At 65.0% G+C, this 24,025-nt stretch overlaps 2 protein-coding genes across 7 annotated transcripts; both read left to right on the forward strand.

Moving 5' to 3' along the window:
* The first annotated feature begins 262 nt into the window (after nucleotides 1-262).
* WIPF2 (WAS/WASL interacting protein family member 2) lies at nucleotides 263-18,175 on the forward strand. Of its 6 annotated transcripts, none has more exons than XM_086767002.1 (9): nucleotides 286-345; nucleotides 8,200-8,470; nucleotides 11,723-11,847; nucleotides 12,373-12,505; nucleotides 12,668-12,787; nucleotides 13,278-13,937; nucleotides 15,341-15,550; nucleotides 15,698-15,799; nucleotides 16,713-18,175. In XM_086767002.1, exons 3-9 carry the CDS (start codon nucleotides 11,785-11,787, stop codon nucleotides 16,751-16,753), a joined length of 1,329 nt encoding a protein of 442 aa, XP_086623128.1. In that variant the 5' UTR covers nucleotides 286-345; nucleotides 8,200-8,470; nucleotides 11,723-11,784; the 3' UTR covers nucleotides 16,754-18,175. The 6 variants fall into 6 exon arrangements, with proteins under 6 accessions (XP_086623125.1, XP_086623124.1, XP_086623128.1 ...); XM_086767000.1 differs by having other exon boundaries at nucleotides 290-404; nucleotides 8,299-8,470; XM_086767001.1 differs by having other exon boundaries at nucleotides 302-345; nucleotides 8,299-8,470.
* Nucleotides 18,176-18,846: 671 nt separating this feature from the next.
* CDC6 (cell division cycle 6) lies at nucleotides 18,847-22,496 on the forward strand. The gene is made up of 11 exons (XM_086766981.1): nucleotides 18,847-19,084; nucleotides 19,354-19,572; nucleotides 19,655-19,854; nucleotides 20,020-20,183; nucleotides 20,351-20,457; nucleotides 20,614-20,753; nucleotides 20,838-20,938; nucleotides 21,073-21,137; nucleotides 21,254-21,453; nucleotides 21,562-21,702; nucleotides 21,786-22,496. Exons 1-11 carry the CDS (start codon nucleotides 18,859-18,861, stop codon nucleotides 21,873-21,875), a joined length of 1,653 nt encoding a protein of 550 aa, XP_086623107.1. The 5' UTR covers nucleotides 18,847-18,858; the 3' UTR covers nucleotides 21,876-22,496.
* Nucleotides 22,497-24,025: the final 1,529 nt, after the last annotated feature.

Below are 24,025 nucleotides of genomic sequence, written 5' to 3' on the forward strand. Positions count from 1 at the left end.
CCCGTCCGACCGTCCCAACATGGCGGGCGGGCGGAGCTGGCGGCGGCAGCCCTGGCCTGCGGTGGCGGCTCGGCCCGGGACACGGGGTCGCTCCCCGGACACCCGCGGGGCCCGGCGCTCCCGCCGCGGGGCTGCCCTTCCCAAGATGGCGGCCCCGAGCCCGCGCAGCTCGTCGGCCGCCCGACCTTCTCAGCATGGCGCCGCGGCCCCGCCGTGCCCCGCCTACATCCGGGCCAGGCGGCGCAGGCGCAGCGGGCGCGGCGGCCGCCATTTTGTTTGTCGGCAGCGGCTGGAGGCCGGGCGCCGCAGGGCCGCGTTTCCGGGTGCGGCGGGAGGAGGCCGCGGGTGAGCGCGGGGCACCGGGCCGGGGGCCGGCGCTGCGGCTCTTGAGGCCTCCGTGCGGGGTACGGTGGTTTGGGGTGGGTGTGGGGTGCAGGGGGGCTGCGCGGGGCCTGTGAGGAGCCCGGAGCTGGCGGGGGGCGGCGGGGTGGGGGGTCTGGGGTGCACTGGGGCCTGCGCGGGGCCCGTTTTGGGAAGGAGGGTGTGTATTGGGCTCTTTCGGGGGCAGGGGGGTGGCTGCGGGCGCTGTAGGGTGCTGTGGGGCGGCGGTGGGGGTGGCCGTGGGTGCGCTGGGCTCTGCAGGGGATGCAGCGGGACGCAGGGAGATCGTGCGGGAGTTTCCCAAGGGAGGCACCGGTGCAGCTGGGAACGTCTGTGCTGGAGGGGTGGTGGCAGAGGCACTGGCGGCGGTGGGGCTGTCCGGGGATCCCCGCGGGAGCTTCTCCCCGTTTTGTTTCTCCCCCTGTCATGGGGGGGTCCCCGTCGCGTTCTTCCCTTTGCCCTGCTCCAGCGTGCTCCCGGGGGAGCAGGGAGGGCTCCGTGCCCGTGCGTGGGCAGCTGCCGTGGGAGGTTTGGGCGACTGGTTGTGCTGTCCTAGGGGGGATGATGCTCCTAGGGTCGTGCCAGGCCCGGGGTCCCCACGACAGCGTCGCAGTCCGGTCGCTCCTCTGGGCCTGGCGCTGACAAACGGTGGCCTGAGCAGCCTCTGCCTGCGAAAACCTGAATGCAGGGTGGCATACAGCCAGGCAGCAAAGCACCACGAGTGCCACGGTGGAGGCCGGGCTCTCCCTTCTGCTCTGGGTAAACACTGCCACAGCCGCCTGCTCTCGGTCCGCCAGCCTTCCCCGCCCATGCAGCCGAATGGCACGCCTGCCCCGCCAGATGCTGCCCAAGAGGTGCCCCGGCCTCCAGAACCAAATTCCTGCTGCGGGTTTACGCTCCCAGACCCCTCTGGAGCCCTGGTTGTAAGCAAACAAAATAAGTAGCCGCTTGTTTTCCGCGTGTCCTTTGGGATAGAGGGAGAGCAGCGGCACCGTGGCGTGAGCAGCCGCAGCCTTTCCCCCCGACAAAGACTCAGCAGAATTGATGTGCCTCGCGCCTGCCACCAGCTCGCTGTTCGCAGGGTTCCCCGTGTGCCTTGATGTCCTTGGCCGTGACGCGGGAGGGATGCGGATGGGATCGGGCTGTGGGTACGCGTGCCGCCCGGGGACGAGCCCAGCAGGCGGACTGTGTCCGTGCGCCGCTGTGCCTGGACGCTGAGCCGTCCCTTCTGGGGCTCTGCTCCCGTTGAGGTGGCGCTTGTTCTGGTGTCTGCCGTGTCGCGGAGCAGCTGCAGTGAGCCCAGAGCTGGAGGAGGCAATGGCCAGGGTGGGTCGGGGCAATGCAGACCAAAGCCCCAGCGAGCGCGGCGCTGTGCAGCGTGCTCTGAAACAGCTTATCTTCCGAGCACTGCTCAGAATCACTTTTGTTTTGGGTTTACTTTGTTCCCCGCTTGGCTTGTCTCTGCTCCAGCTGTCCCCCTGCAGCGAGCAGGGTGGGGGCCCAGGCTGTGTCCCTCGCCAGCTGCTTGGACTGGGCAGCGTTTGCGGGGCCCGTGGGGCGGGATGCAGAGGGAGGAGATGCTGGCTGCCTCCTGACCCTCAGCTGACGGGCGGACGTGGGGAGCTGAGTGCCTCGTGACTGCCCTGCTCCAGGTTTCCCAACGCTGCCGTCCAGGAGAAATGTGAGCTGGGAGCCGCTGCCTCCCTGTCCAGTGGGAAGGCGTTGAGGAGCTGTTGCGGCAGCATCCTCGAGCCTCGTGGAGGCAGAAATTGTGCATGAAAGCAATGTCAGTGGACCGCAGCCTGCGCGCCAGGTTGAGCAGGAGCCCTTGGAGAGGTGCCGCGTTCCCACAGCGGCCTCGATTTACCTTTGGCAGAGTTGGCTGCAGATTGGTCTCCACCCGGGTTTTTCTGGCCTGGCCTGACCTCTGGTGCGGAGCGTCGCTGCCCCGCTGCCGGGAGGGTCTAATCCGACCTGATTCCCGTCTCTGCTGCGCGGAAGGAGTCAGCTCGGTTTGCAGATGAGGTGTGAATCCGCCCGGCTCAGACGCACTCTCCGGGGCAAAGCTACCTGGCGAGCACATCCTCTGCTTTTCGCAGCTCGGCTGCCTGCCTTCGGTCCCGCCTGTCTCGGCTTATGGAGTGTGTCACGTCTCCAGGGTGTTTCGCTGCTTCGGCTCAGCTCCCTGGGGAGACGTCCCCTCTTCACGCCTCGCGTGACGGCGGCTGCGCTCCCCGCCGATGGGGGCTGCCGAGCGGCGGGCGGCACGGCGGCTCTCCCGCTCGCAGCCGCGCGGCGTTGCTGGAACGCGAAGGCAGAGCGTGTTTTCCCATGGCCGCTCCGGTGCCGGGAGCACAGACCCCTCTTTGTGCTGTGAGGGCGAGGGGGGGCTTGGCTTCCCCCTGCTGCGAACGAGTGGGAGCTGTTGGCTGCGCTGTGCCAAGCCGGTGCCATCTGGAGCGCATGTCGTACCCAGCACTGAGACGTGAGCGTGGCGTGGGGGGAGCGTGGCTGACCGCTGCCACCCTTACCGCCGCTACCCGCCCCTCCGCCTCCCTTCCCCCTCGGTGGGGTCTGTTTGAATTTGTTTCTGCCGCTAGAAGTGGGCCTGCCATTCTGCGCCGTGGCAGGCTGGCGGGTGCCACAGACGCGTGAGGCTGCAAAGCCTGCGGCTGCTGCGGCCGCAGGGTGTTGGACCCTGACAGGAAAGTCACTGTGCGCAGTGCCGCTCTTGCTGAAAGCGTTCCCTCCAAGGTGAGGCAGGCCAGCCCCCCTCCGCCAGCGCCAAGGTGACGGGGCGTGTTCCGGGTCAGGGCTCGCTTCCCGCTTTGCTTTGCCTTCAAGTGCTGTTGTGGAGGCGCTCTGGTCTTTGTCTGACCTACTTACTTACATCTGGCTGCTTGGAAGGAAGGCAGGTTTGCTCTGCCAAAGAAGTAGCTTTCTGCTGGGAAGCAGAGGTGGGAGGAGGGAGCAGGGGGAAAGTGCCCTCCTGACGAGGGGCTGAGCGTGTTGGGTTTCTTCTGCTGCCTTTGCCAGGGCGGCTCTGGCACAAGCGCAGCTCCCAGGGCTTGCTCTTCGCTCTGGTGTTGGTTCAAAAATTAAATGGTCTTTTCCAGAGCTGAGCCGGCGTCTTCAGCGCCGCCCTCAGAGGGGGCTGCGGTACTGGAAGCTGAAACCTGCTGCGGGGTCTCTTGGAGCAGTGTGCAGCGCCGTGCCCTGGCGTGCTGGGGCTTGGGTGCCTCTCCAGTTCCTTTGGCCCGTCCCCGTTCTCCTTCCTCTCTCTGGTGTCTCCCACGCGCAGTGCCGTAGCTGTAGGAGTTCCTGCTGCGCGGCAGGACTGGCTGCGCCAGCCGGAGCGGCGGCAGCCCCGGGGCAGAGGCAGCTTGGGAGGGGTGCTGGAGGGCCAGGGGAGAAGCTGCCGGGCAGGTGCAGAGGCTGGCAGGGAGCTCCGCTTCCCTCTTTCCAGCGGGAGCGGGTGAGGTGAGTTGCAAATGCTGCTCGACAGGGCTCGCTCGCGGCCTGGCCCCCGGGCAGTCTGGGCCGTGGGGAGACGTGGGCGTCGTGCCGGGCCCCGCGCCTTGTGACGCTGCGTGCTGGGATTCGGTGCTGCTGCGCTCAAGCGTCCTTGTCAGGTCTGACCTGCTGCCGTGGCGCTCCTGCAGCGATGCGTGCTGCGCTTGCTTGTGCTCAGGACCTGTCTCTGCTTTCGCCAAAGCAGCCGGGCGCCTTCCCTGCGTGGCCAGCGCTGTTTCTTCCTGGAGACGTGGGGCTTAAACCTTCCCTCGCCGGGGCGGGAGGCTGGCCTGGTGGCGCGGGGGTGCCCGTGGCTCTCCCCAGGAGCTGGGGGTGACGGGGCTGCGTCTGCAAAGGCCGTCCGACCCCGTTGCGGAGTCTCTCTGTCTGTCACACCCTGTTACTAGATCATGTCTCAAAGCAAGCCCTCCTCTCCCCCTGCGCCGTCTGTAGATTTGCAGCGTGTTCTTGGCACCTAGCGACCTGACAGGCAGGCGAGCGTGGATCCGACTGCGGCGAGCTCGCTCTGACGGGGCTTGGCACGGTTTCCCCTTGGCATTGACACAGGCGCTCCCTTCGCGCTCTTACACCTCCCGCAGCTGCGGCTGTTGCCGGGCCCTCGCTGCCCTCGGCCTCATGCTCCAGCAAGGGCTTCGCTCGCCGTAAGCTGTCCTGTCCATCCTGCAGCCCGGATCAGCCCCGTTTGTGAGGTTTGTGTAGCTTTGGGGTCTTTCACAAACATCAGGTGTGTACGCGTGTCCCAGAATAACACTTGGGTGCCGGGTTTTCTAGGGTAGCTTGTAAATTTTCTCCTAACAACTTCGACTGCAAACCTGCTTAGAGGAAAGAAACATTTCTTTGGCCAATTAAATTTTTTTTGCGGTGGTCAGCAATGGTTTTCCAAGTGGCTACTTCCTTTCTGCGAGGCCGTTGTGGCTTCGGAGTGGTTCGAGGTGACTTTATTCCGCGGCAAGGGCTGTGCCCTCCCGGCAGCACCCAGCGATTTGCACTCTGCCTCGGTTACTTGCCCTGCGTATTCTGGGTTGCGAATCGGCGCGTCTCTGCTTGGCCTTTGCCTAGGAAAACCCTGAGAACACTTGGCTGGGTATTGTGGAACAGCAGGAGACCTCGCGCTCCGGCCTGGCTCTGCTTGTCCCCCTCAGGGCTGCTTCCCGCCGCTGGGCTCCGAGCAGCTCTTGCAAAAGAGTCGGCGCGGGAGGCTGGCAGGCAGGAGAGGGGTGGCAAAAGGGACCGGAGCTGGAGGTCTCTGTCCTCAGCCTCCCCAAAAGCCTCGTCAGCAGAGGGAGAGGGAGCGAGAGGGACGCCTGGCAGGAGACGGCGGAGACCCCGGCGGAGGGCACGGTGGCGGGGGGTTGTCCCTCCTGGAGGCTCCAGGGCAGGGGCGGCCAACCCAGCCCTGGGCGCCGCCTTGCCGAGCGGCTGCGGGCAGAGCAGGAGGGTGGTCGCTGCGGGGGCGCAGCGGGGTCTCAGGCGCGTTTGAGCACGCCACTTAAACACAGGCAGCGGCTGGTACGGGGGTTTAAGCTGGAGCTGGCCCTGCAGTATTTTAAAGTTATTCTCGGGCTCCTGAGAACAGCAGACCTCCAGGCAGCTTGTCTGTATAGCTCATGGGGTTTTTTTGGTGGGTTTTTTTTTTTTTTTTTCTTTTCTTCTTCAAGAGTGTAACCAAACTCTTTGAGTGGGTGCCAGGGCACTGGGCAGACCACTGGCTTTTCTCCTAAACCCTGGCATGGCCCATTTGGCTTCGTGGCATGGTGACCTGTTGCAGAGACACTGCCTTTTGGGCCCACGCACAAGGGCAGGGCCGCTGCTCCCGGGGAGCAGGGGAGAAAGACCCAGAAACGTCAGAGCTTCCGCACTGGCCTGGCATTGCTTCTGCCGAGAGGGTGACTCGGCTTGTTGCCAGCCACTCGGATATTGGGGTGAGTCTGTGAGGAAAGCTTGGCACGGAGGTTTGGTTTGAAGGCATGGCCTTCAGTGGGGGCCTCCTGTGATGAATGTGCTTTTTTTGGCAGAGAGTTTCACCTGGGCATTTTGCTGTCCCTGCCTCGTGACTCAGACCTGGTCTGCAGACGCTGCAGCAGCTGACGGCGTCAACTCAGGGTGGCAGGCTGGAGCTGGAGACTGGTTGCCTGCTCCCGTGTAAGGCTGTCGGTGCCGTGGAGTGCCTGGTGCTGTTTTACAGATAACTCTGCGCGCTGTGGGTTTTGAGCGAGGGCTGCAGGAGCCGTGGGTTGGTTTGGTGTTCCTTGCTGTTTGCTGGTAGCGCGTCTGCTGCAGCCTGGCGCAGACCGCAGACTGACGCTGCGCGGGGTTCGCTGTGTGGAGAGCCTTAGACGTGGCTCGTCAGTGCCTGCCTCTAAATGAGCCTGGTGTCAGCCGGCCCTGGCGCTGCTGGGGCGTTAAAAGTCTCTCGGAGGTGGCTGGAGCCCTCCTCTGCTGGCCCTCCTGCTTGGAGCACTGTCAGGCCACCAATATTTTCCTTGCTCGGCTCGTGCCTCGAGGAGCTCCCGGCTCTGTCAGCTCCAGCGTGCAGGCTTCGTTTGCTGAGAACGTGCAGACGGTGTTGGAGCCCACAGTGAAGGGGACAGTGCGTTGTTGGCAGCTGATAAAAAGACGTTTTTATCTGAAGGCTAACGCCACCGGCTCGGGAGCCGCTTTCCATTCAGCAGCGTATTGTTCTCTGCGAGGCGTGGGCCGCGCAGCGTTGTTCCCAGCTGCAGGTCACCGTCGAAGCAGCCGGGAAGTCCCTGCGTCTCCCGCCACTTCCTCCTGCTGGAACAATTGGAGGTGTCCATTGCAGAGAGCGGTTCAGAGCGGTTCCTGCCCGGTCCCCTTGTGTGCCACCTCTCCCTCCCTGGCTTCCTTTCCCTTCTTGCCTGGCACATGGGACGGGGAGAGTCAGGGAAGCCTGTGGGCCCTCCTGGGACGAGCTTTTCCTGCTCTTTCCTTTGCTGCAGCCTAATGTCAGGACACGATTCCTTGCTCCTGATTAAAGGTTTCCTCTGCCGAGCGAACCGAGCTGAGCTCGGTGGAAAGCTGCTAAAGGACAGCCTGACGCTGGGGTCCCATGGCTGGGGATGGGGAAGCCGTAGCTCCACCGAGGGCTGTGGAATTCAGCCCCGAGGCGTTAGAAACTTTTGTGTTCAGGGTTTTGTTAAAAATGCATTGTCAGTGACCGTGGGTTGTTAATAATTCACTGTGAACATCTGAGTCCCGCGGGGCTGGAGTGTGTCTGTCTGTCTGCACGCAGAGATGCACCGACTCTTTGAGATGCTCCAAATCGAGATGGCAGCTTGCTCTCTTAAAGCATGCTGATAACGATTTTAAAAGCCTGAGTGACCTTAAATCCTGCGATGGCTGTCTTTCAGGATAAATTATTTATGTCGCATCTTCAGTGTTGCCGAAGCCCTCGCTCCTGAGGAACGGGTGGAAATGTCAGGCTTCGGAGGAACAGGCTCTGAATGGGGAGAGGCTGGGCTCGGAGTAAGGAGGAACTGAGGATTTGGATGGGAAGAGGTGGAAGATAAAGGCACCCTGCGAGGTGGGGGTGGGAGGGAGGGTGTTTGAGAGGTCCAGCCTTGGAAGTCGTCCCCAAACCGGTGCAGCCGCATTCTGCAGCCGACATCAGAGGGCTGGAAATTCCTCTTGATCTGCAGTTCAAAGCCGCTGCCTCCCTGAGGATGAAGCGCTTCATCTCGGGTTTGCAAATGCAGGCTCGCCGCAGCAGCGAGTGTAGCTGTGAAATACAAATCTGCCACGGCGCCCAAATCCCCCTGAAAAGCGAGGAACGCGCTTATGGCGTCTGAAGGTCACTGCTAAAAAAGCAGACCCCCCCGAGGGATAAGCAGAATCCAGGGCTGCTTGCTGGAGAAGGCATTTCATTTCCCTTCACGGCAAATGGGGACTTGAAAAGCCTCTGAAAAACGTGGCCTGTAGTCCTGTCCAGGCCAGATCTGGCCGGTTCAGCTGTTTTACAGGACAGGGGGACTGCCGAGTGTAATATTCTTGGGTTTCAGTAGTGTTTAGAACCCCAAGTTGGCAGGGTAGGCCTGGTTCAGAACGCTGCAGAGCTGCCCCAAAGTCAGCGCTGCCGTGGGGCGAGGGGTGCTGCGGTGATGGCGAGGTCCGGCGTGGCCGCGGGGCAGCGGCTTTCCGCGGGGTCACCTCGATTTCAGTGAGCTCTCTCCTCCAACGTGATAGCTTTTCACATGTTGTTTTCCTCCTGGTTTTCTCACAGCTTTCTTGGTTTTTGTTTTTTTTTTTTTTTTTTTATTTTAAAAGGAACGCTAATGTGCAAACCTACCCCTCCTGGCTTAACAGAAGATGAGCTCTCCTCTGCGCTTTGATCTAGCCGGTGTCTCTCTTGCTGCCCCGATTCAGGTCTTTCAAGCCACCTTCCCTGCAAGCGCAGCGAGCCGCTGCCGCGGCATGCGGAGCTCTCAAAGGCTCGGCTCTGGCTTGGTGAAAGGATCCCTGGTAGTGAAGAACAAAGGAGAAGAACTGCAGAGAAGTCGGCTGTTGGAGCGGCATTGTTTCAAAGGGCATGGTTTCTGTAAGGCATACGCCAGATATTAGGGGGTGGAAAGCAGTGCTGGGAGAACCCCCCCCCCCCCCCCATTTTTTTTCCTGGAGGATTTAGCTTGTGTCTCCCTAATCTTTATCAGCTGTGTCTGTGTGCATGAACATGAAAGATCTAGGCTTTAAAATAAAGACAGACACAGATCACTCCAGCCGTCCCACCCACAGGTCTCAGCTTTTCTCATGGTGTGAAACAATCAGCAGCCACCGTGTGCTGAGTTTGGTGCCTCTTGATTTTGGTTTTTCAATGTGACCTTTGCTGTTAATCCACAACCTGAATGGGGCCATGTGCTGAAACAAAATGACCTGTTTCTTGGGAATTTAGCTCCAGTTTATCCTCAAGCTGCTTTAGCTTAAACTCTTCTCTGCCCTCCTCTCGCTCTTCTAGGTCAAGCCTTTATCTGAGCGTGGGTTTCGGTGCAGCACTAGTTTTAAGGGCATGTTAGATATGGGGAGATAATGACTTACGGTTTTCTTTGTAGAAATACCTCTCTCCTCCCCGGCTGTGCTTACAGGAGGTAACGTCGCTGTGGGATTGTCCCTAGCTGCTCCGCCTGATGCAGGGCTTACGTGAGGGGCAGCAGGGCAAACGGGGGGACCCGAGTGACGTGCTTCCCTTGCCGACGTGGCGCTGACTTGATCTCTGACAGCTGACAAACCCTTGTCCGTCTGTCTGCATGTGATGTGTCCCTGTCAGGGGAGTACCTGGAGGGGCTGCTGTGACTCCAGGTGCCACTGAGGTGCAGAGCTGGGTGGGAAGAATTGCCCTGTGAGTAACCGGCTGGAGCGGGAGCGTAACGGGGAGGTGATGGTATTTCTGTTCCTGTGGGTTGGGAGCAGAGGTGACAGCCCGCAGTGCTGGCACCGCTCCTGAGCTGGCTCAGGCCTGTGACACATGAGAGCGAGTCAGGAGTCTCATTACCTGGCACGTTTCTCAGCTGTATCTGTGCTAATTACCTCCAGCTGCTGGTGTTCAAACAAGGCCGGGGCTCTCCTGCCTGTCCCCTCCCGCCGGCTGTGCCACGACGCTGTCACGCCGTCTCCCCGACATCACGCTCTGCCCTGGCAGCAGCTTGTGCTGTCCCAGCCCTGCGATCCTGCTGCGGGGTGGGAAGGAGCACGGGGTAAAAACGCTCCTGTTGCAACACGTCCTGGCAGCGCCGGCAGGTCCCAGACAAGTGCGTTATGAGCCATCTCTGATCTTGCTTTGATGGGAAAGGTTCAGGCTGAATGGGTTTGCCAGGCTTTGTTCCGGTCTGCGGAGCGGCCCAGCGTGGTGGGACTGGTGGCACAAGGGGCTGAAGGAGCAGCTGACGGATGTTGGCTCTTCCGTGTGAGGCTTCTGGCTTGGTCTGGAGCAAAGCAGCACCACGTGTGTTAGGGGAAGGTGCGTTTCCGAGAGGCAGGAGTGAGGTGGCTGCCCCGGTGACGTGGATGAGGACCCACTGAGTCACGGCGGGTTCGAGCTCATGCTGTTCCCCAGCTCCGCAGAGGCGTGGCCGGTGCCACCAGAGAGCTTGAGATCTCGAGTGACTTGGAAAACGCCAGAAGGTAGAGGGAGGAACGTCTTTCCAGTGAGGATGTCTGTAGTTCAGGAGTTTCTCACTCGGTGGAAGAGCTGCTTTTAATTAAAAGGGGATTTATTTATTTATTTTCGTGAACCGCAGCGAACTGGTGGTTTGCTTGAGGGCAGGGAGCCGCCGGCATCGCAGCGATGTTGCTGGTCTGTTTTTCCTGTTCTCAGACCTCTGCTGTTACGGCGAGTGGTAGCATCTGACACGTGAGGATGGACCTGGTCTTGTCCTGGCCTCTGTGCACTGTGGCATTGGTAAATTGTAGTTTATCTAGTAGAAGGTGAGTCTCAGAAGGGATCTGGATTTTAATTCCTGGTACAAACCATTTCAAAGGTTGTGGGCACCTGGGTTTCAGTGCCTGGGTTGTAAAGAAACTTTCACTGTCGTGGTGGATGTGTCTGTGACCTCTCTGGTTGCGTGCCCTGGAGGTCAGGGATCAGAAGTCAGAAGCTTTGGGTGTGAAACTACCCTGTTCTTACTTGCTGTTGGTGTTGTGGTCCCCTTGAATGGTTAAGGAACAGGTTTTCCTGGGGGGAAAGACATTTGTGGCCCAGAGAGGGGAATTTATCCCCTGCCTCTCAGGCTGCCCTGAGCACCTGAAACTCCCCGGGTGGCGAGTGAGGCCTCCAGTCATCACATTCCTATTCCCTGAGCCGGTGCTGCCGGGACGGCCCTACCTGCGTGCTGCTGTCAGAGGCACGAGCTTGCCGGGGGCCCGTCCTGTGATCTCCTGGTGATTCAGGCTCCTCTTCCTGTCCCCGCTTCCTCCGTGCTCGGTCTCTGGTACCAACCAGAGCCGCCTGGGCTCTGTGGGCCCTCACCGGCGAAGCGCTCTGTGGGCTGGGAGCTGTTCTGGGTAAGCCACGATGTGGGATGGGTTCATTTTGGGCTTGTGATGAGATGGATTGAAATGTAATCAGCAGCGTTGGGAAAGCTCGTTTCTCTGCCTGCTTGGACAGCTTCACGGGAGGCTGTGGAGCTGTGGAAATGGAGCGGGGCACAGGGCGCAGACAGCCTTTACGGCATTGGGAGGTTATTGATGTGGGATCCGAGTGGTTTGGAAAATCTGCCTTTTCTGTTGGGGCTGTTCGGGGGACAGGAGCGTCCCTCCTTGCACGAGCCACAGGACAGCACTGTGGCGCTTCGTCTGCCTTCTGCTTGGTGATCCGTCTGGCAGATCTAACAGCGTTCGTGGCTGGAGGGGCCTGCCGGGGATGCGTGCCAGGGCTGGCCGCGGTGCCTGCTGATGGGCTTTGGGCTCCTGTCGCACTTCCACGTGAGCAGCTTCAAGCTGCAGATAAAGGAGCTGGATTGATGGCGTGGGATTAGCCTGGCTGTGTTTTCTCTACTGAGCGAGGCGATCGCCTGAAAAATGTCCTGGGTTTCAGCTGCAGGCTCTGTGCTGAGGTGGAGGCCCTGGTGATTTGGGGAGGGGGATTGTGCTGGCTCCCACCTCTGGGACCTGCTGCCCCAGGATGTTGGGAGAACCAGGCAGCCCTTTTGAGCCAGCTGAGAGAGAACAGCCCCAGCCTCTGCCCCGCCTGGGGAGCTCCAGGCACAGGGCACTAGCACGCTAGCCCGGGGCCATGTTTCTCTGTGGCCGCTCACCGGCTTTCCCCTTCAGTCCCTGACCGCTTCCTCCCTTCCCGCAGGTATGAGTGACCAGGTTTGCTCCCAGCACTGAGCAGCCGGAGCCACCGGGAGCTGGGTCAGGATGCCGATCCCTCCTCCCCCGCCACCGCCGCCTGGCCCCCCGCCACCTCCCACCTTCAGTCAGGTAGGGGTCTTCTCACTGCCCCGCGGCGCGGCTGGCTGTAGGGTGGGGAGGTGGCCTGTCTCCTCGTGGTGCCGCTTGCCAGGGCGCCCGTGTTGTCTCTGGAGCTCTCAAGTGCAGCCCATGCGAGTTTCGAGAGACCCCTGGCTGGCTTGCAGCAGTCACCCTTGCAGCAGTCTGTACGTGAAAAGGGCTGCACGTGGGTTTTCTTTGCGTTGTTGTTTTCTGCTCCACGGTGGCTTGGGCGGGAGAGCAGGGGACCTTGCACGTGGCTGTAACTGAGCTGTGCCCTGGGTCTGGGTGGGACGAGGTCGTAACCTTGCCGTGTGGAACAGCGACATGACCTCCTGGGGCAGCCCCCTCGCTCCCTCTGGAAGAGAGCCCCTGGAGAAGGCTGTTTGCTGGCTGGAGGTGGGGTGTCTGTGGGCTCAGCAGAGGAGAATTGGGAAGGTGGAGTCAGGCTGTGCCTGCTCTGTGGATGGTCCATGTGCACAGGCGAGCTCCTGCTGAGCTGCTTCTTGTCTCCAGGCGAACACAGAGCCACCAAAACTGAGCCGAGAGGAGCAGCGGGGCCGTGGCGCTCTCCTGCAGGACATCTGTAAAGGGACCAAGCTAAAGAAGGTGACACAAATCAATGACCGGAGCGCACCAATCCTAGAGAGTGAGTACCTGGTTGGCATGTCCCTGGGAGGAACACGGCCACACGCTGGGTCCTGCTGTGCCCTTCAGGATGGCTTCTGAGCTCTTACCTGTCGGGTTTCCAGTGGCGTCTCATTGGCGGAGCTGATAACAGCAGGCTTAACCTCTCTGCCTCTCTCCTCAGAGCCCAAGGGCAGCAGTGGCGGCAGCTACGGCTCGAGCTCGGCTGCTATCCAGCCAAAGGGCGGCCTCTTCCAGGGCGGTGTGCCCAAGCTCAGACCTGTGGGAGCAAAGGACAGCTCAGGTAATGGCCATCTGACTGTGTTTACGTGGGGGTTCTCTGGGGGGAGGTCCTGAGCACGAGAGGGTTGAGGATCTTGCTCTGTTTGCCTGGGGATTTCAGCTGGTGGGAGGCAGGGACCCCAAATCAACACTCCACGTGTGGCTGCAGGCAAGCTGCGCACTCTCCATGCCAGTGTCCCACGACACAAACCTTGGAGGGCCCGGGAGCCGCGTGTGTTGCTGAACGTTTCTCTCTGCTGTTTTCTGTGGCAACCTGCCTTCCAGCGAGCCAGAGAACGAATAGCAGTGGTGAGAGAGCTGTGTGTGGCTGAGCGCGGTGCCAGCTCCCTGCCTGTGCCAGACAGCGTTCCCCGCGGTCTGGGCCTCCTCGGCCAAGCGGGCAGGCTGCCCCGCGCTCTGCGCAGGCTTGGGGATGAAGCCCCGCACGTTGCTCTCGCTGACTCCCGGCCCACGCCGTGCCTGGCCAGTCACTCTGCTTTCCTTCACCACAGACAGCTCCAGTAAGCAAACCCTGCAAGTCCCCAGCGCCAGAGCAGCCGCCCCCAGGCCCCCGGTGCCAGCCAGCAGCAGCCGCCCTCAAGATGATGCTGACAACAGCCGGGCCTCTCCGCCGGAGCTGCCGCGCACGCAGAGGCCCTCCCTGCCGGACCTCTCCCGGCCCAGCACTGCTGGCAGCACCGGCATGAAGCACAGCTCGTCCGCCCCGCCGCCTCCCCCGCCGGGACGTCGCGCCACCGCGCCCCCAGCCCCCCCTCCAGTGCACGGCGCCAAGGTCTCTTCCTACAACCGGGAGAAGCCCCTGCCGCCCACCCCAGGACAGCGACTGCCCGTGGGCAGGGATGGACCCCCCGCCCCGCCACCCATCAAGCCCCCTCCCTCCCCAGTCAGTATCCGAACGGGGTCGGGGGCTCAGGGCCAGTCTCTCGCCCCCCCACCGCCCCCTTATCGTCAACCCCCCAGTGTCCCCAACGGCCCTTCGAGCCCTATCAACGAGTCCGCCCCGGAGCTGCCGCAGAGACACAACTCCTTGCACAGGAAGACGCCGGGCCCTTTGCGGGGTCTTGCGCCACCGCCACCTGCTTCAGCCTCCCCGTCTCTCCAGAGCAGTCGCCCCCCTCCGCCAGCCAGAGACCCCCCCAGCCGGGGAGCAGGTAAGAACCGTTTGCCCTTCTGGGCCTTCCTGCTTCGTGCCTGGGAGCAGCCGGGGCGGGTCAGGCTGCAGCCGCCTGCCCGAGGGGTGTTTGGGGGCTGGGAGGAGATGCCAGGGACGAGTCAACGCCGGGGCGCAGCGAGGCTTCTGCTGCACGTGGCAGTCAGCGTAGGGGTTGAGCCAGGGGCAGTAGCTGGACTGTCACCTTCAGTAGATGTCCCTGCTCCTGTCCTCGGTTCATCCAGCTCCTTTCATGCCTGAACGTTGGTGATGGGTTGCAGCTGGGCAGCTCTTGCCCGTGAGGTTGGTGTGTCCTCCTGGGGTGGGAGGTGAGAACGTGGTGGTGCTGGAGCCACGCATGCTGGGTTGCTCCCCTGAGCTTGCTAAGATGTCACTGAGAGCGTGACGAAAAGCTGCGGCAGAGCAGGGAGAAGCCTTTCCCTCGGCGGTGCAGCCAGGTGCCCTTGCTCAGCCCCCAGGAAGCCTCCTGCCCGTCTCCGGGCCGGCTGTGGCGCTGCGTGGTTCAGAGCGCAGCTGGCAGCGAAGGCTCTGTCACCGGTGGCGCAGGGGTTTTGGTGTCAGGCACCCTTCGAAGGGGTGGCTCAGTGAAAACTACTCGCCGATCCCCCCGTGCACACAGAGCCGGGCGCGAGCACGTCCCCGCTGCTGCGAGTGGTGATGGCTTCGCCCGGGTGCCCCCCCGTGAGCTCCTGGGCTCTGCATCCAGACCGCAGCTCCTGCCTGGTTCCCTGCCAAGCCGCTCTGTCCTTCCGGCCCTGCCAGAATCCCTCCTTTGAGTTACAGCTGGGGATCTGCTCTGTTAAGTCTGTGTGTAATTAGCCTAATGAGGAGCATGAGCTGCCACTGTGCACCCGTGGGAGGTTGGGCAGGAGCAAGAGGTGGGTCGGAGGGGCCGACGGTCCTGTCACCACGTCTGGGGCAGTGCGGATGTGGCTTCCCAGCGCTGGCAGGCAGCATCTTGGCTCCACGTGGAGCTGCGGCCCTTGAACCCTCACGTGTGCAGGCTTATAACTGCTGCTGGGATTCCCTCTCGGGCAGAGGGTGACCTGGGTCTGGCTGCGGGCTGGGAGCGTGCAGGGGCTGGAGCAGCCCTGCTGGGGTGGGCAGCGGGCTTGGGGGAGAGCTGGCTGGCTGGTCCCCTGTGCTGCAGCTGACGAGGAGGAGTGCAGATGTCAGGAACGAGCAGGAAATCTGGGTGCGCGTAGGAGCATCCCTGGGCCGGCCGTGCTGGCCGCTGGCGCAGTCCGGCTCGGCAGCTGGCCTGGAAAGCTACCTCGGAGGATGTCCTCGGCGCTGCTGCCGGAGGGAGGGTTTGCCCTCAGGATGCCGTGCCTTGGCAGGCTGCGGTGGGCCGCGCCGGGGCTGACCCAGCTCTCCTTGCAGCCCCACCACCCCCTCCGCCGATGCTGCGAAACGGGGGGCGCGATGCCCCCCCGCCCCCACCGCCCTACAGACTGCACAGCTCCGCTGAGCCCCCGAGCCGAGGAAAGCCACCGCCGCCACCCACGAGGACGCCGGCCGGGCCGCCACCGCCGCCTCCGCCAGTGCGGAACGGGCACCGGGACTCCATCTCCACCGTCAGAGCGTTCCTGGGTGAGTGGGCCCCCGGGCGTGCGGCTGTGCTCTCCCGGGGCGTCTGGAGCTGGGGCGAGCTCCGGTGTGGAGCTGCGCCCTTCGGCCTTAGCTGTGCTTGTCCCGAGCCACCGTCCCTGACCTGCCCGTTTTCCCCCTTCTCTGCAGATGACTTTGAATCCAAATACTCCTTTCATCCTGTCGAAGACTTCCCAGCGCCAGAGGAATATAAATACTTCCAGAGAGTCTACCCCAGCAAAACAAACAGAGGTAAGGGGGCAGGAGGTGGCCTGGCTCCCCTCCTGTGCTTTCGCTGCTGGCAGGAGGTGACGGCAGCGCAGCCGTGGCCACCCGCTCTCCTGTTTGTCCCCGCTCAGGGTGGAATCGTGCAGGGGATGGCGTCAGCCGCTCTGGGCTCCTGATCCACATCCTTCTCTGTGCAGCAGCAGCGTTGCCCCGGGGCCTGTGCGTGCTCCCTTGGGTGCCGAGCCCCGAAGGCAGCTTGCTGCGCTTGCGGGGGCCGTGAGGGTTTGGGCTGTGCGGGCGTCCCGTCCCACCTGCCCCCTCTTTTGCCTGCTGACTCTGTGCAGAGAAACGCCGCGGGGCTTGTCCCTGCCTGGGCTGAGAGCCTTTGGCGCTGGAGCAGTTACAAAAGGACCCCAGCAGCTGGCCCTGCGGCTGGAGCTGGTGTCGGGCAGGGGCTGGGGGGCTAAAGAGCCCCTACACGTCTCGGGACGGGCCCGATTGCAGGGCCCTGAGTGGCAGCGCTCGGACCCAGCGCTGCCGGCACAGCGCAAAGTGCCCTTGCTGCGCGTCAGCCCTGCAGATCCTGGAGGAGACTCCGGGGAGAATGGGATGCTCGTTTATTTTTAGAGCAATGAATGTTTAATGTGGATTTGAAAAGCCCTGAGCTTTCCATGCGTGCTGCAGCGGCTGGTTCGAGTCGCAAATCCCAGCCTCCAGATCTCTGCGGAGAGTGGGGGTGGGGGGGGCAGCTGGCGCGGGGGCGTGGAGGAGGGAAAGCAGGCGTGTGGGATCCCGCTCTGCGGAGCGCCGGGGCGGCGATGGCTGAGGTGCTGGTGGCTGAGGAGCAGCCGGTGTGGTGTGCGTCAGCAGCGCGGGGCACGCTGCGCCGGCCATCTCCGTGCAGCTGCTGGCTTCAACGGGCTTTCTTGTCTTGCAGCTATGCGTGGGGCCCCCCCTCTGCCCCCCATCCCCAGGTGAAAGCGGGCTGCCCGGGTGGATTGTTCCTGAGCAGAGAGATGGAGCTCCTTCCCCTTCCTCAGACGGACCCCTCCCCGCCTCCCTGCCCCCAGGATCCTGCATGAGAAACTCCCAGCGTCTTTGGTTTTCCCAGCTGTGCCAGGACGAGCAGACACCCCCAGCCCAGCTCTCTCTGCCAGCCCGCCCTCATCTATGCGTCTCCCCCGGGACTCGGTGACTGCGCTGGCAAACCCGGATGGGTCCGTTGCTCCACTCGCTCATCGCAGATCCTGGGCCAGTCCGGGACCCTGCATCCAGCCACAACCCGGGTACCGGGCACGAGGACTTGAGGCGAACGCCGAGCCGTGTGTGGCCGGCTGTCGGGACCAGAGGAGGCTCAGTGCCCGATTCCTCGGGGCCGGCGCAGAGCAAGGGCCCGGAGAGGAGCTGGGGCAGGTCAGGAGATGGACGCGCCGCGTGCTCAGCGGCGATGGAGCCAGGAGGAGCTGGGACAGGCCGGCAGAGCCTGCTGACCCCGGCGCAGCTCGCTGCTGTTTTGCACAGGAGCCGGTTGGAGGAGCCGGGGGTGAGCGGGACCATCCAGGGAGAGCCTGACGGCGCTGAGCAGGGGGCTGCAGGGCGGCTGTGGGGGAACCCCCCTCCCTGCTCCCGTGGGGGGATGTCCCCCGCGCCCCCTGGCAGCACTGCGCCCCAAAACCGCTGCAGCTGACGGCTTTTCGCGCCACTGGGTTTTGAGGGGGTGAGGAGGCGCCCGTGGTGGCAGCCTGGCTTTTAACGCTAAATTACCAAACTAGAGCATTTTAACGGGAAAACACCGGTTGTCTGTGGGGAAAACACCGGGAGTCTGTGTTTGTTCTGTTTCTTACGCCACGGGGGGAGCGTGGGGAGGGACCTGGGGGCACGGCCCCCGCACCGGGGGTGGCTCCGGCTGACGTTTGCCTTACACGCTACTCTGTGCGACCGCAGGTCCCGGGCTGGTTTATCTGTATTTGCGCGCGGTACCGGGGGCTGGACGTTAACGTAGTACTGATCTATTTTACGTTGTAAAAAGCTTGTTCTGTAGGACGGGGGGCTCGCTCGGGTGTACTGCGCCCTCCCCTCTAACCGATCTGGGGTTTGTTTTGGGTTGGGTTTTGTTTTGGTTTGGTTTTTTTGTTTGTTTGGTTTTTTTTTTTTTTTTTTTTCTATGAAGATGGAAACTTTCCCTTTTTGGGCTGGAGTGAGGCAGGGCCAGGGCTGCTCGGCGTGGGGCTCTCTGGAGGTCGAGGGCCCCCCCAGCGCTGCTGTTTGGTTTAAATAAAGGTAAAAACGGTTCTCCCTGAGCACCGGCCGCCCCTCCCGGCAAGCGAGGGGCTGTTCAAGAGAGAACAGGACAAAAACTGAGGAGCTTGAAATTGCATTTAAATAAAAGTAATAAAGATCCCACGTCTCTTTGAGGGCACTGTCTGGGGGGGCGTGGCTGGGGAAGGGGGGTCTGCACCTCCCCAGGGCCCCCTCCCCTCTTTCGGGGGGCTAGGGGCCAGGGCACGCTGCCTGCAGCCAGGCTGGTGCTGGGAAGGCGGGATGGGGGGGTGCTGGGAGCAGTGGGAACACGGGGAAGGCAGAACTGGGGGCAGTGGGAGCGGGGGGCGTGGAGGGGCGGGGGGCACAGCCGGGTCGCAGCGCCACCCCAGCAAACTACAGCTCCCAGCATGCATCGCGCCGCCAGGCAGCCCCCGCGGCCTCTCCCCGATTGGCCGCTCGGCGGCGGACGGCCCCCTCCTCTGACCTCGGCGCTTGGCGCCAGACCTGGCGATTGGCGGCGGCGGCGGGCGGCGCAGCCAATGGGGCGGCGGGGGCGGGGCCGGCTCGGCGCGGTGGCGGGAAGTGCGGAGCTGGGGCTGAGTTGGCGCGAGAAGGTCGGTGGTGGCGGCGGGGGGGCTCCGGGGTCGGGGGGGGGGGGGGGGGGGTCAGGGCTGTGCCGCTGGGGGCGGCTGCGGGACGAGGGTGTGGGGCAAGGCTGGGGGGCAGAGCAGCGCCAAATGGGGCGCGGGGCGGCCGGGAGCCGCGGGGCTGGGGTGGTCTCTCCCCGCCTGACCGGTGCCCCCCGCCCGCAGCCCCCCGCCATGGCCAGCAGCAGCCCGCGGCGCCAGCCCACCATCGCCTTCCCCCGCCGGAGGAGCGCCCGCCGCCTCGCCGCCCCTTCCCCGGCCAAGGGCGGCCCCGACCCCGCGGCCCTGCGGCTCTCGCCCTGGCCCGGGGCCTCCACCCCCGCGGGGCCTGGCCCGGAGACCCCCGGCACCCGCTCGGCCCGGAGCAAAGCGCTGCCCCTGAGCCCCCGCAAGCGCCTGGGTGAGTGTCCCGTCCCCTGGGACCCCCCGCGAACGTGGAGGGTGGCACCCAAACGCTGCTGTGGGGCTGGGACCTCTGTCCCCTCGCCTTCGTGCAGCCGTGTTCGCGGCTTCCAGCCCGGTTTCGGGAGGAAAGGCCCTGGAGCCCGGCCGCGCTGGGGGCCGAAGGGCTGCGCGGGGAGAGCGGGCTGAAGCACGAAGCCTTCCCCCGGGAGGAGTCACGCTGTGTTACGGGCGCTCGGCCGCCCCACTGACCCATCTCGTCTGCAGGCGATGACAACCTCTGCAACGTGCCTTGCGCCCTGCCCTGCTCCCCGGCCAAGCGCAGCAAGGAGAACCAGGGGCGCCGCTTGCTCTTCGGGGATGCTCCGGCCTCCCCCGAGAAGCCCAGCAGCCCTGGGCTGTCCCCATGGCGTGAGGGGCAGGAGACCCCCCAGAGCTCGGGGCTCGGCGGGCAACCTGCCCGCACCCGGCTCTTCAGGCAGGAAGGTGAGTGTGGTTGGGGAAGGGGGACGGGGTCCCGGCGGCGGCACCGCGGTCCCTGCTGACCCCCTCTCCCTCCTTGACGCAGGCACCCGCTACCAGGAGGCGAAGCGGGTGCTGCACACAGCTGTGCCTGACCGCCTCCACGCCAGGGAGAGGGAGACGGGCATCATCCGGCAGTTCCTGCAGGAGCACGTCTGCGAGCGGCAGCCCGGCAGCCTCTACATCTCTGGAGCCCCTGGGACGGGAAAAACAGCCTGTCTGAGCCGCGTCCTGCTTGACTGCAAGGTGTGCCATGGCCGTGGGTCCCGGCAGGGGAGAGGGGATGCCCACTTTGGGGGTGCTGGTGGAGCAGATTGGCAGGGGAAGGTGGGGGGGCTGGCAGGAGGAGCGACAGCCGAGCGTGGCAGAGGGGCAGAGTGGCCGGCAATGTGGTGCTCCCATCCCTGGCAGGATGAACTCGCCGGGAGCAAAACCATTGTCCTGAACTGCATGTCGCTGAGCAGCCCGCAGGGCATCTTCCCCGCCGTGGCGCAGCAGCTGGGGCTGCCCACAGCCGCCGGCCGGGAGGGCGTGCGGAGGCTGGAGAAGCAGCTGACGGCCCAGGGGCCCATGGTGTGAGTTCCCTGGCTGGGGGGCGGTGTGGGGTCTCCCGTTCGACACCTCAAGTGTGCCCAGGCGGGAGAGGCGGCCCCAGCAGCGGCTCTGCCCGTGTGGGGTGCTGTGAAGGGGCCGTGGGGGTGGGGGGCAGAGCCGTGGCTGACCCGGGCTCCCCCCGTCTCAGCCTGCTGGTGCTGGACGAGCTGGACCAGCTGGAGAGCAAGGGGCAGGACGTGCTCTACACCCTCTTCGAGTGGCCCCAGCTGCCTGGCTCCAGGCTCATCCTCGTGGGTGAGTGCGGCAGCGTGGCGCTGCCCGCCCCGGGTACCCTCCCTGTTTCGGGGCGGCTGGTGGGGGTTTGCCTGTGCATCCCCCTCCTGCCCACCCACTCCGGCCTTGGGGCACAGCCCTCACCCTCCCTGCCTCCTCGCCCCGCCGCACCCGCAGGGCTGGCCAACGCGCTGGATCTGACAGACCGCAGCCTGGCCCGTCTCGGCGCCCGGCCGGCCGGCAGCCCCCGGCTCCTGCACTTCCCACCCTACTCCAGGGAGCAGCTCACCACCATCCTGCAGGAGCGGCTGCGGCAGGTGGGGACACAGTGGGGAGGGGGCAGACGGGAGGGTCTTTGCCCACGCAGGTGGCAGCACTGACGGCACACGGTCCCTCGGCAGGTGGCTGGAGACCCTGTCCTGGATGCTGCCGCGCTCCAGTTCTGCGCCCGCAAGGTCTCTGCGATCTCCGGTGATGCTCGAAAGGCCCTGGATGTCTGCAGGTCAGCGCCTGCCCCAAAACCTGTTGGTGCCCGGGCCGGCGTGGGACCCACGAGCCCCACGTGGCTCCCCTGCGCCGGGGGCGCCCGTGCCGGGGCGGCCGCTCTGCATGGCGCTCAGGGCTGTCTCTCCCCAGGCGCGCCGTGGAGGTGGTGGAGCTGGAGGTGCGGAGCCAAACCCTGCTCAAGCCACAGCCCAGCGGTGAGTAGCTGCTGCTGGCTGCCGCGACAGAGCCAAAGCCCTCTGGGGTCCCTTTCTGGGGCACCTGCTGTGCGCTGCCACCCGCCCCCCCTTTCTCATCCCCCTGCCTCCTGCAGGTGACTCCCTGGCGTCCCCTGTCCCCAGGCGTGTGGGGCTCCTGCACGTCTCCCGCGTGATCTCGGAGGTGTTCGGGGACCGGCTAGCGGCGGGCGGCCGAGCAACCCGGGACGCCTTCCCGCTGCAGCAGAAGCTGCTGCTCTGCTCCATGCTGCTGCTTGCCCGGCGCCTGCATGCCCAGGAGGTGACGCTGGGGAAGGTGAGTGGCGGTGGGACCCTCTTGGGCTGGGTTTGGGGAGCAGCAGGCGTCCCCGCGGTCTCCCTTCGGTGCGGTGCAGCAGTGTAACGCGCACCCCGCCTTCCCCAGCTCCACGATGCCTACAGCCAGGTCTGCCGGCGGCAGCAGCTCCCCGCCATCGACCAGGCCGAGTGTCTGTCCCTCGTCACGCTCCTGGAGTCTCGCGGTGTCCTCGAGCTGAAGAGGGCCAAGGAGGCCCGGCTGGCCAAGGTACCGCGGCGGTGGGGCAGGGGTCCGGCAGCGGGGCAGGGGTCCTGCGGCACAGGCCTGAACAGCTCTTGTCTCTCCCCCAGGTCTCCCTGAAGATGGAGGGGGCGGCGGTGGAGCACGCGCTGCAGGACGCGGCGCTGGTGGGCAGCATCCTGGCCCAGGGGCTGCACTAGCGGCCCCCTCAGCAGCCCCCTCCCCGCGGCCCCTCGGCACGGGCTGCCGGATGCCTCTCCGGGTGGGATTTTGGTGCGTGCGTCATCTGGCTCGGCTATGGCGGGAGCAGGGAAATGGCTCCTGGAGGCCTCAGCCGTTGTTTGTTGAGTCCTGCCCTAGGGCCCTCAGTTTGGGATGTTTTTATTATTGTTGTTGTTGTTATTGTTGTTATTATTATTATTATTGTGTGGTGGGAGGCTTGCACCCACCCCAGCCCCTTTGCAGCATCGGCTGTGGAGGGTGGGCGCTCCCCCCAGGCGTGCGTGACCCCGGGGCCTGGCATCGCTCCTCGCTACGAGCCACGGATGTGTTTGCTGCTGGCGCACTTGGAGCCGTCCAGCCCCCCACGAGCCCCCGGCTGCGGGCAGGAGGGTCTCCCCCCAGCGCCCGGCTCCAGGCTGTGCCTGGTCGGGGGGTGGGGGGGCAGCGGGCCCCCCTCTGTCTCCTGGCGTGAATAAAACCATTCCGGTTCAGCGCTGGCTCCTACCCCTGCCCCAGGGCCCCCCCCGAGTCCCTCTCCTCCTGGGCTGTGCTCTCCCAGCCCCGACTCCTCCGCTGTTGACAAATAACGGGTACGTTGACCCAATTTTGCAGCTTTGCCAGCTGGGGGGGGGGGTGTGCACCAGGCAGGCAGGGGGGAGGGGCTGGGGGTCTGTGGGGGCCCCACATTGACCATCGCCCCCCACCTCCAGCCCTAGGACCCCCGGCTGCCCCCACAGCGGGTGCTGGCTGTGGGGGTGTGGTGGGGGGGGGCGCGTGCCTCAGTTTCCCACTGTGCCGGGGCTGCCCAGCCCTGTCCCAGCCACGGGGAGCAATGGGGAAACTGGGGCAGGGGCAGCCGGTGGCCCCAGCCGGGCCCCGAGCGCGGCTCAGCCGCTGGCCGCCGCAGGGCTATTTATAGCCAGAGTGGCGGCTGCCATGTGTCGGACGTGTGCGGCGGCACGGGGGGAGCGGCGGGTCCGCGTCGGGCTGCGCCCGCTCTGCTCTGTGTCCCTGCTGCCTCGGGGGGCAGGGGGAACCCCGTCCCCGCGCCCTCACCGTGCCACGGGGCTGAGTGGGGTCTGCGGCCCTGCCCCCCCATCGCAGGGCCACGGGGCTGAGCGGCTACCGCCACCTCCGTGCTCGTGGGCCGGCGGCCGCACCCTGCCCTGTGCCAGCCCCATGACGCGGAGCCGCGGCACACGGTGACAGTGGCCGGAAGGAAGCGGCTGGCAGCGTGTGCAACCGCAGTGACGTGACGGTGACGCGGGTGGGCACCGAGGTGCTCCTGCTCCCCGTGTCCCCCCTGGCTGCTCCGTCCCTGTGCCCGCCATGGTGCTGGGCGAGGCGGCGGGGGCACGGGGGGCACCGCCACACCTGGTCCAGACCAGCCGTGCCGGCCGGCCCGTGGCGAGGCCGGAGGGCCCGCGGTCCTGGCACTGGCTGCAGAGTGGCACGGCCACGCGAGTGGGGACAGGGATGGCGGGGCGGCCGGGGGATGTGGGAATGGGGCTCCTCACGCCTCACCAGCCCGCCGGGGTGCCCGTGGCTGCAGCGGCCCCGGCCGCGCTCTCTGCCGCAGTGCATGAAAAATCGATAGCGCAGACAGATTCAGCCGCGCGGGTGCCCGAGCTCCTGCCGGAGCCGTTCGTCATCGCTCGGCGAGGGGCTGGCAGCACCGCAGCTCGGGGATGCGTCTGCCGGGACACCCCGGGGCAGCGGCCACGCGAGGAGGCCGAGGGGCCGGCGAGGCCCCATCCCCCGGCTCCAGCGCACGCGTGTCTGCGTCCCCTCGCTCCGGCACACGCGTGCTGTGCCCGTGGGGCCGCGAGCGGGCCGTGGAGCGCGTGTCTGGCCGCGCGCCCGCCCGCGTGTGTGCGGCGCGGGCCCGGTGTCCCCTCGGCGGTGTCCCCGGCGCCCCGGTCGCCTCCCTGTCCTCCCTTGCCCTCTCCTTACATAAACGGCCACGTGGCGGGCACGGCCCCCTCCCGCCGCGCCGTCACCCAGATTCCATCTGACAGCCCCTTTCCGCTCGGCCGCGCTCCTGCCGGGCACCGGGGCCACGGGTGTGGGGCGGGACCCCAGACGACCCTGCCGTACCGCCGCCGGGGCCTCGGTGGGACGGGGGCCT

This window comes from Chlamydotis macqueenii, chromosome 25 (genome assembly GCF_036417535.1).
Source record: "Chlamydotis macqueenii isolate bChlMac1 chromosome 25, bChlMac1.mat, whole genome shotgun sequence".
Taxonomy (NCBI): domain Eukaryota; kingdom Metazoa; phylum Chordata; class Aves; order Otidiformes; family Otididae; genus Chlamydotis; species Chlamydotis macqueenii.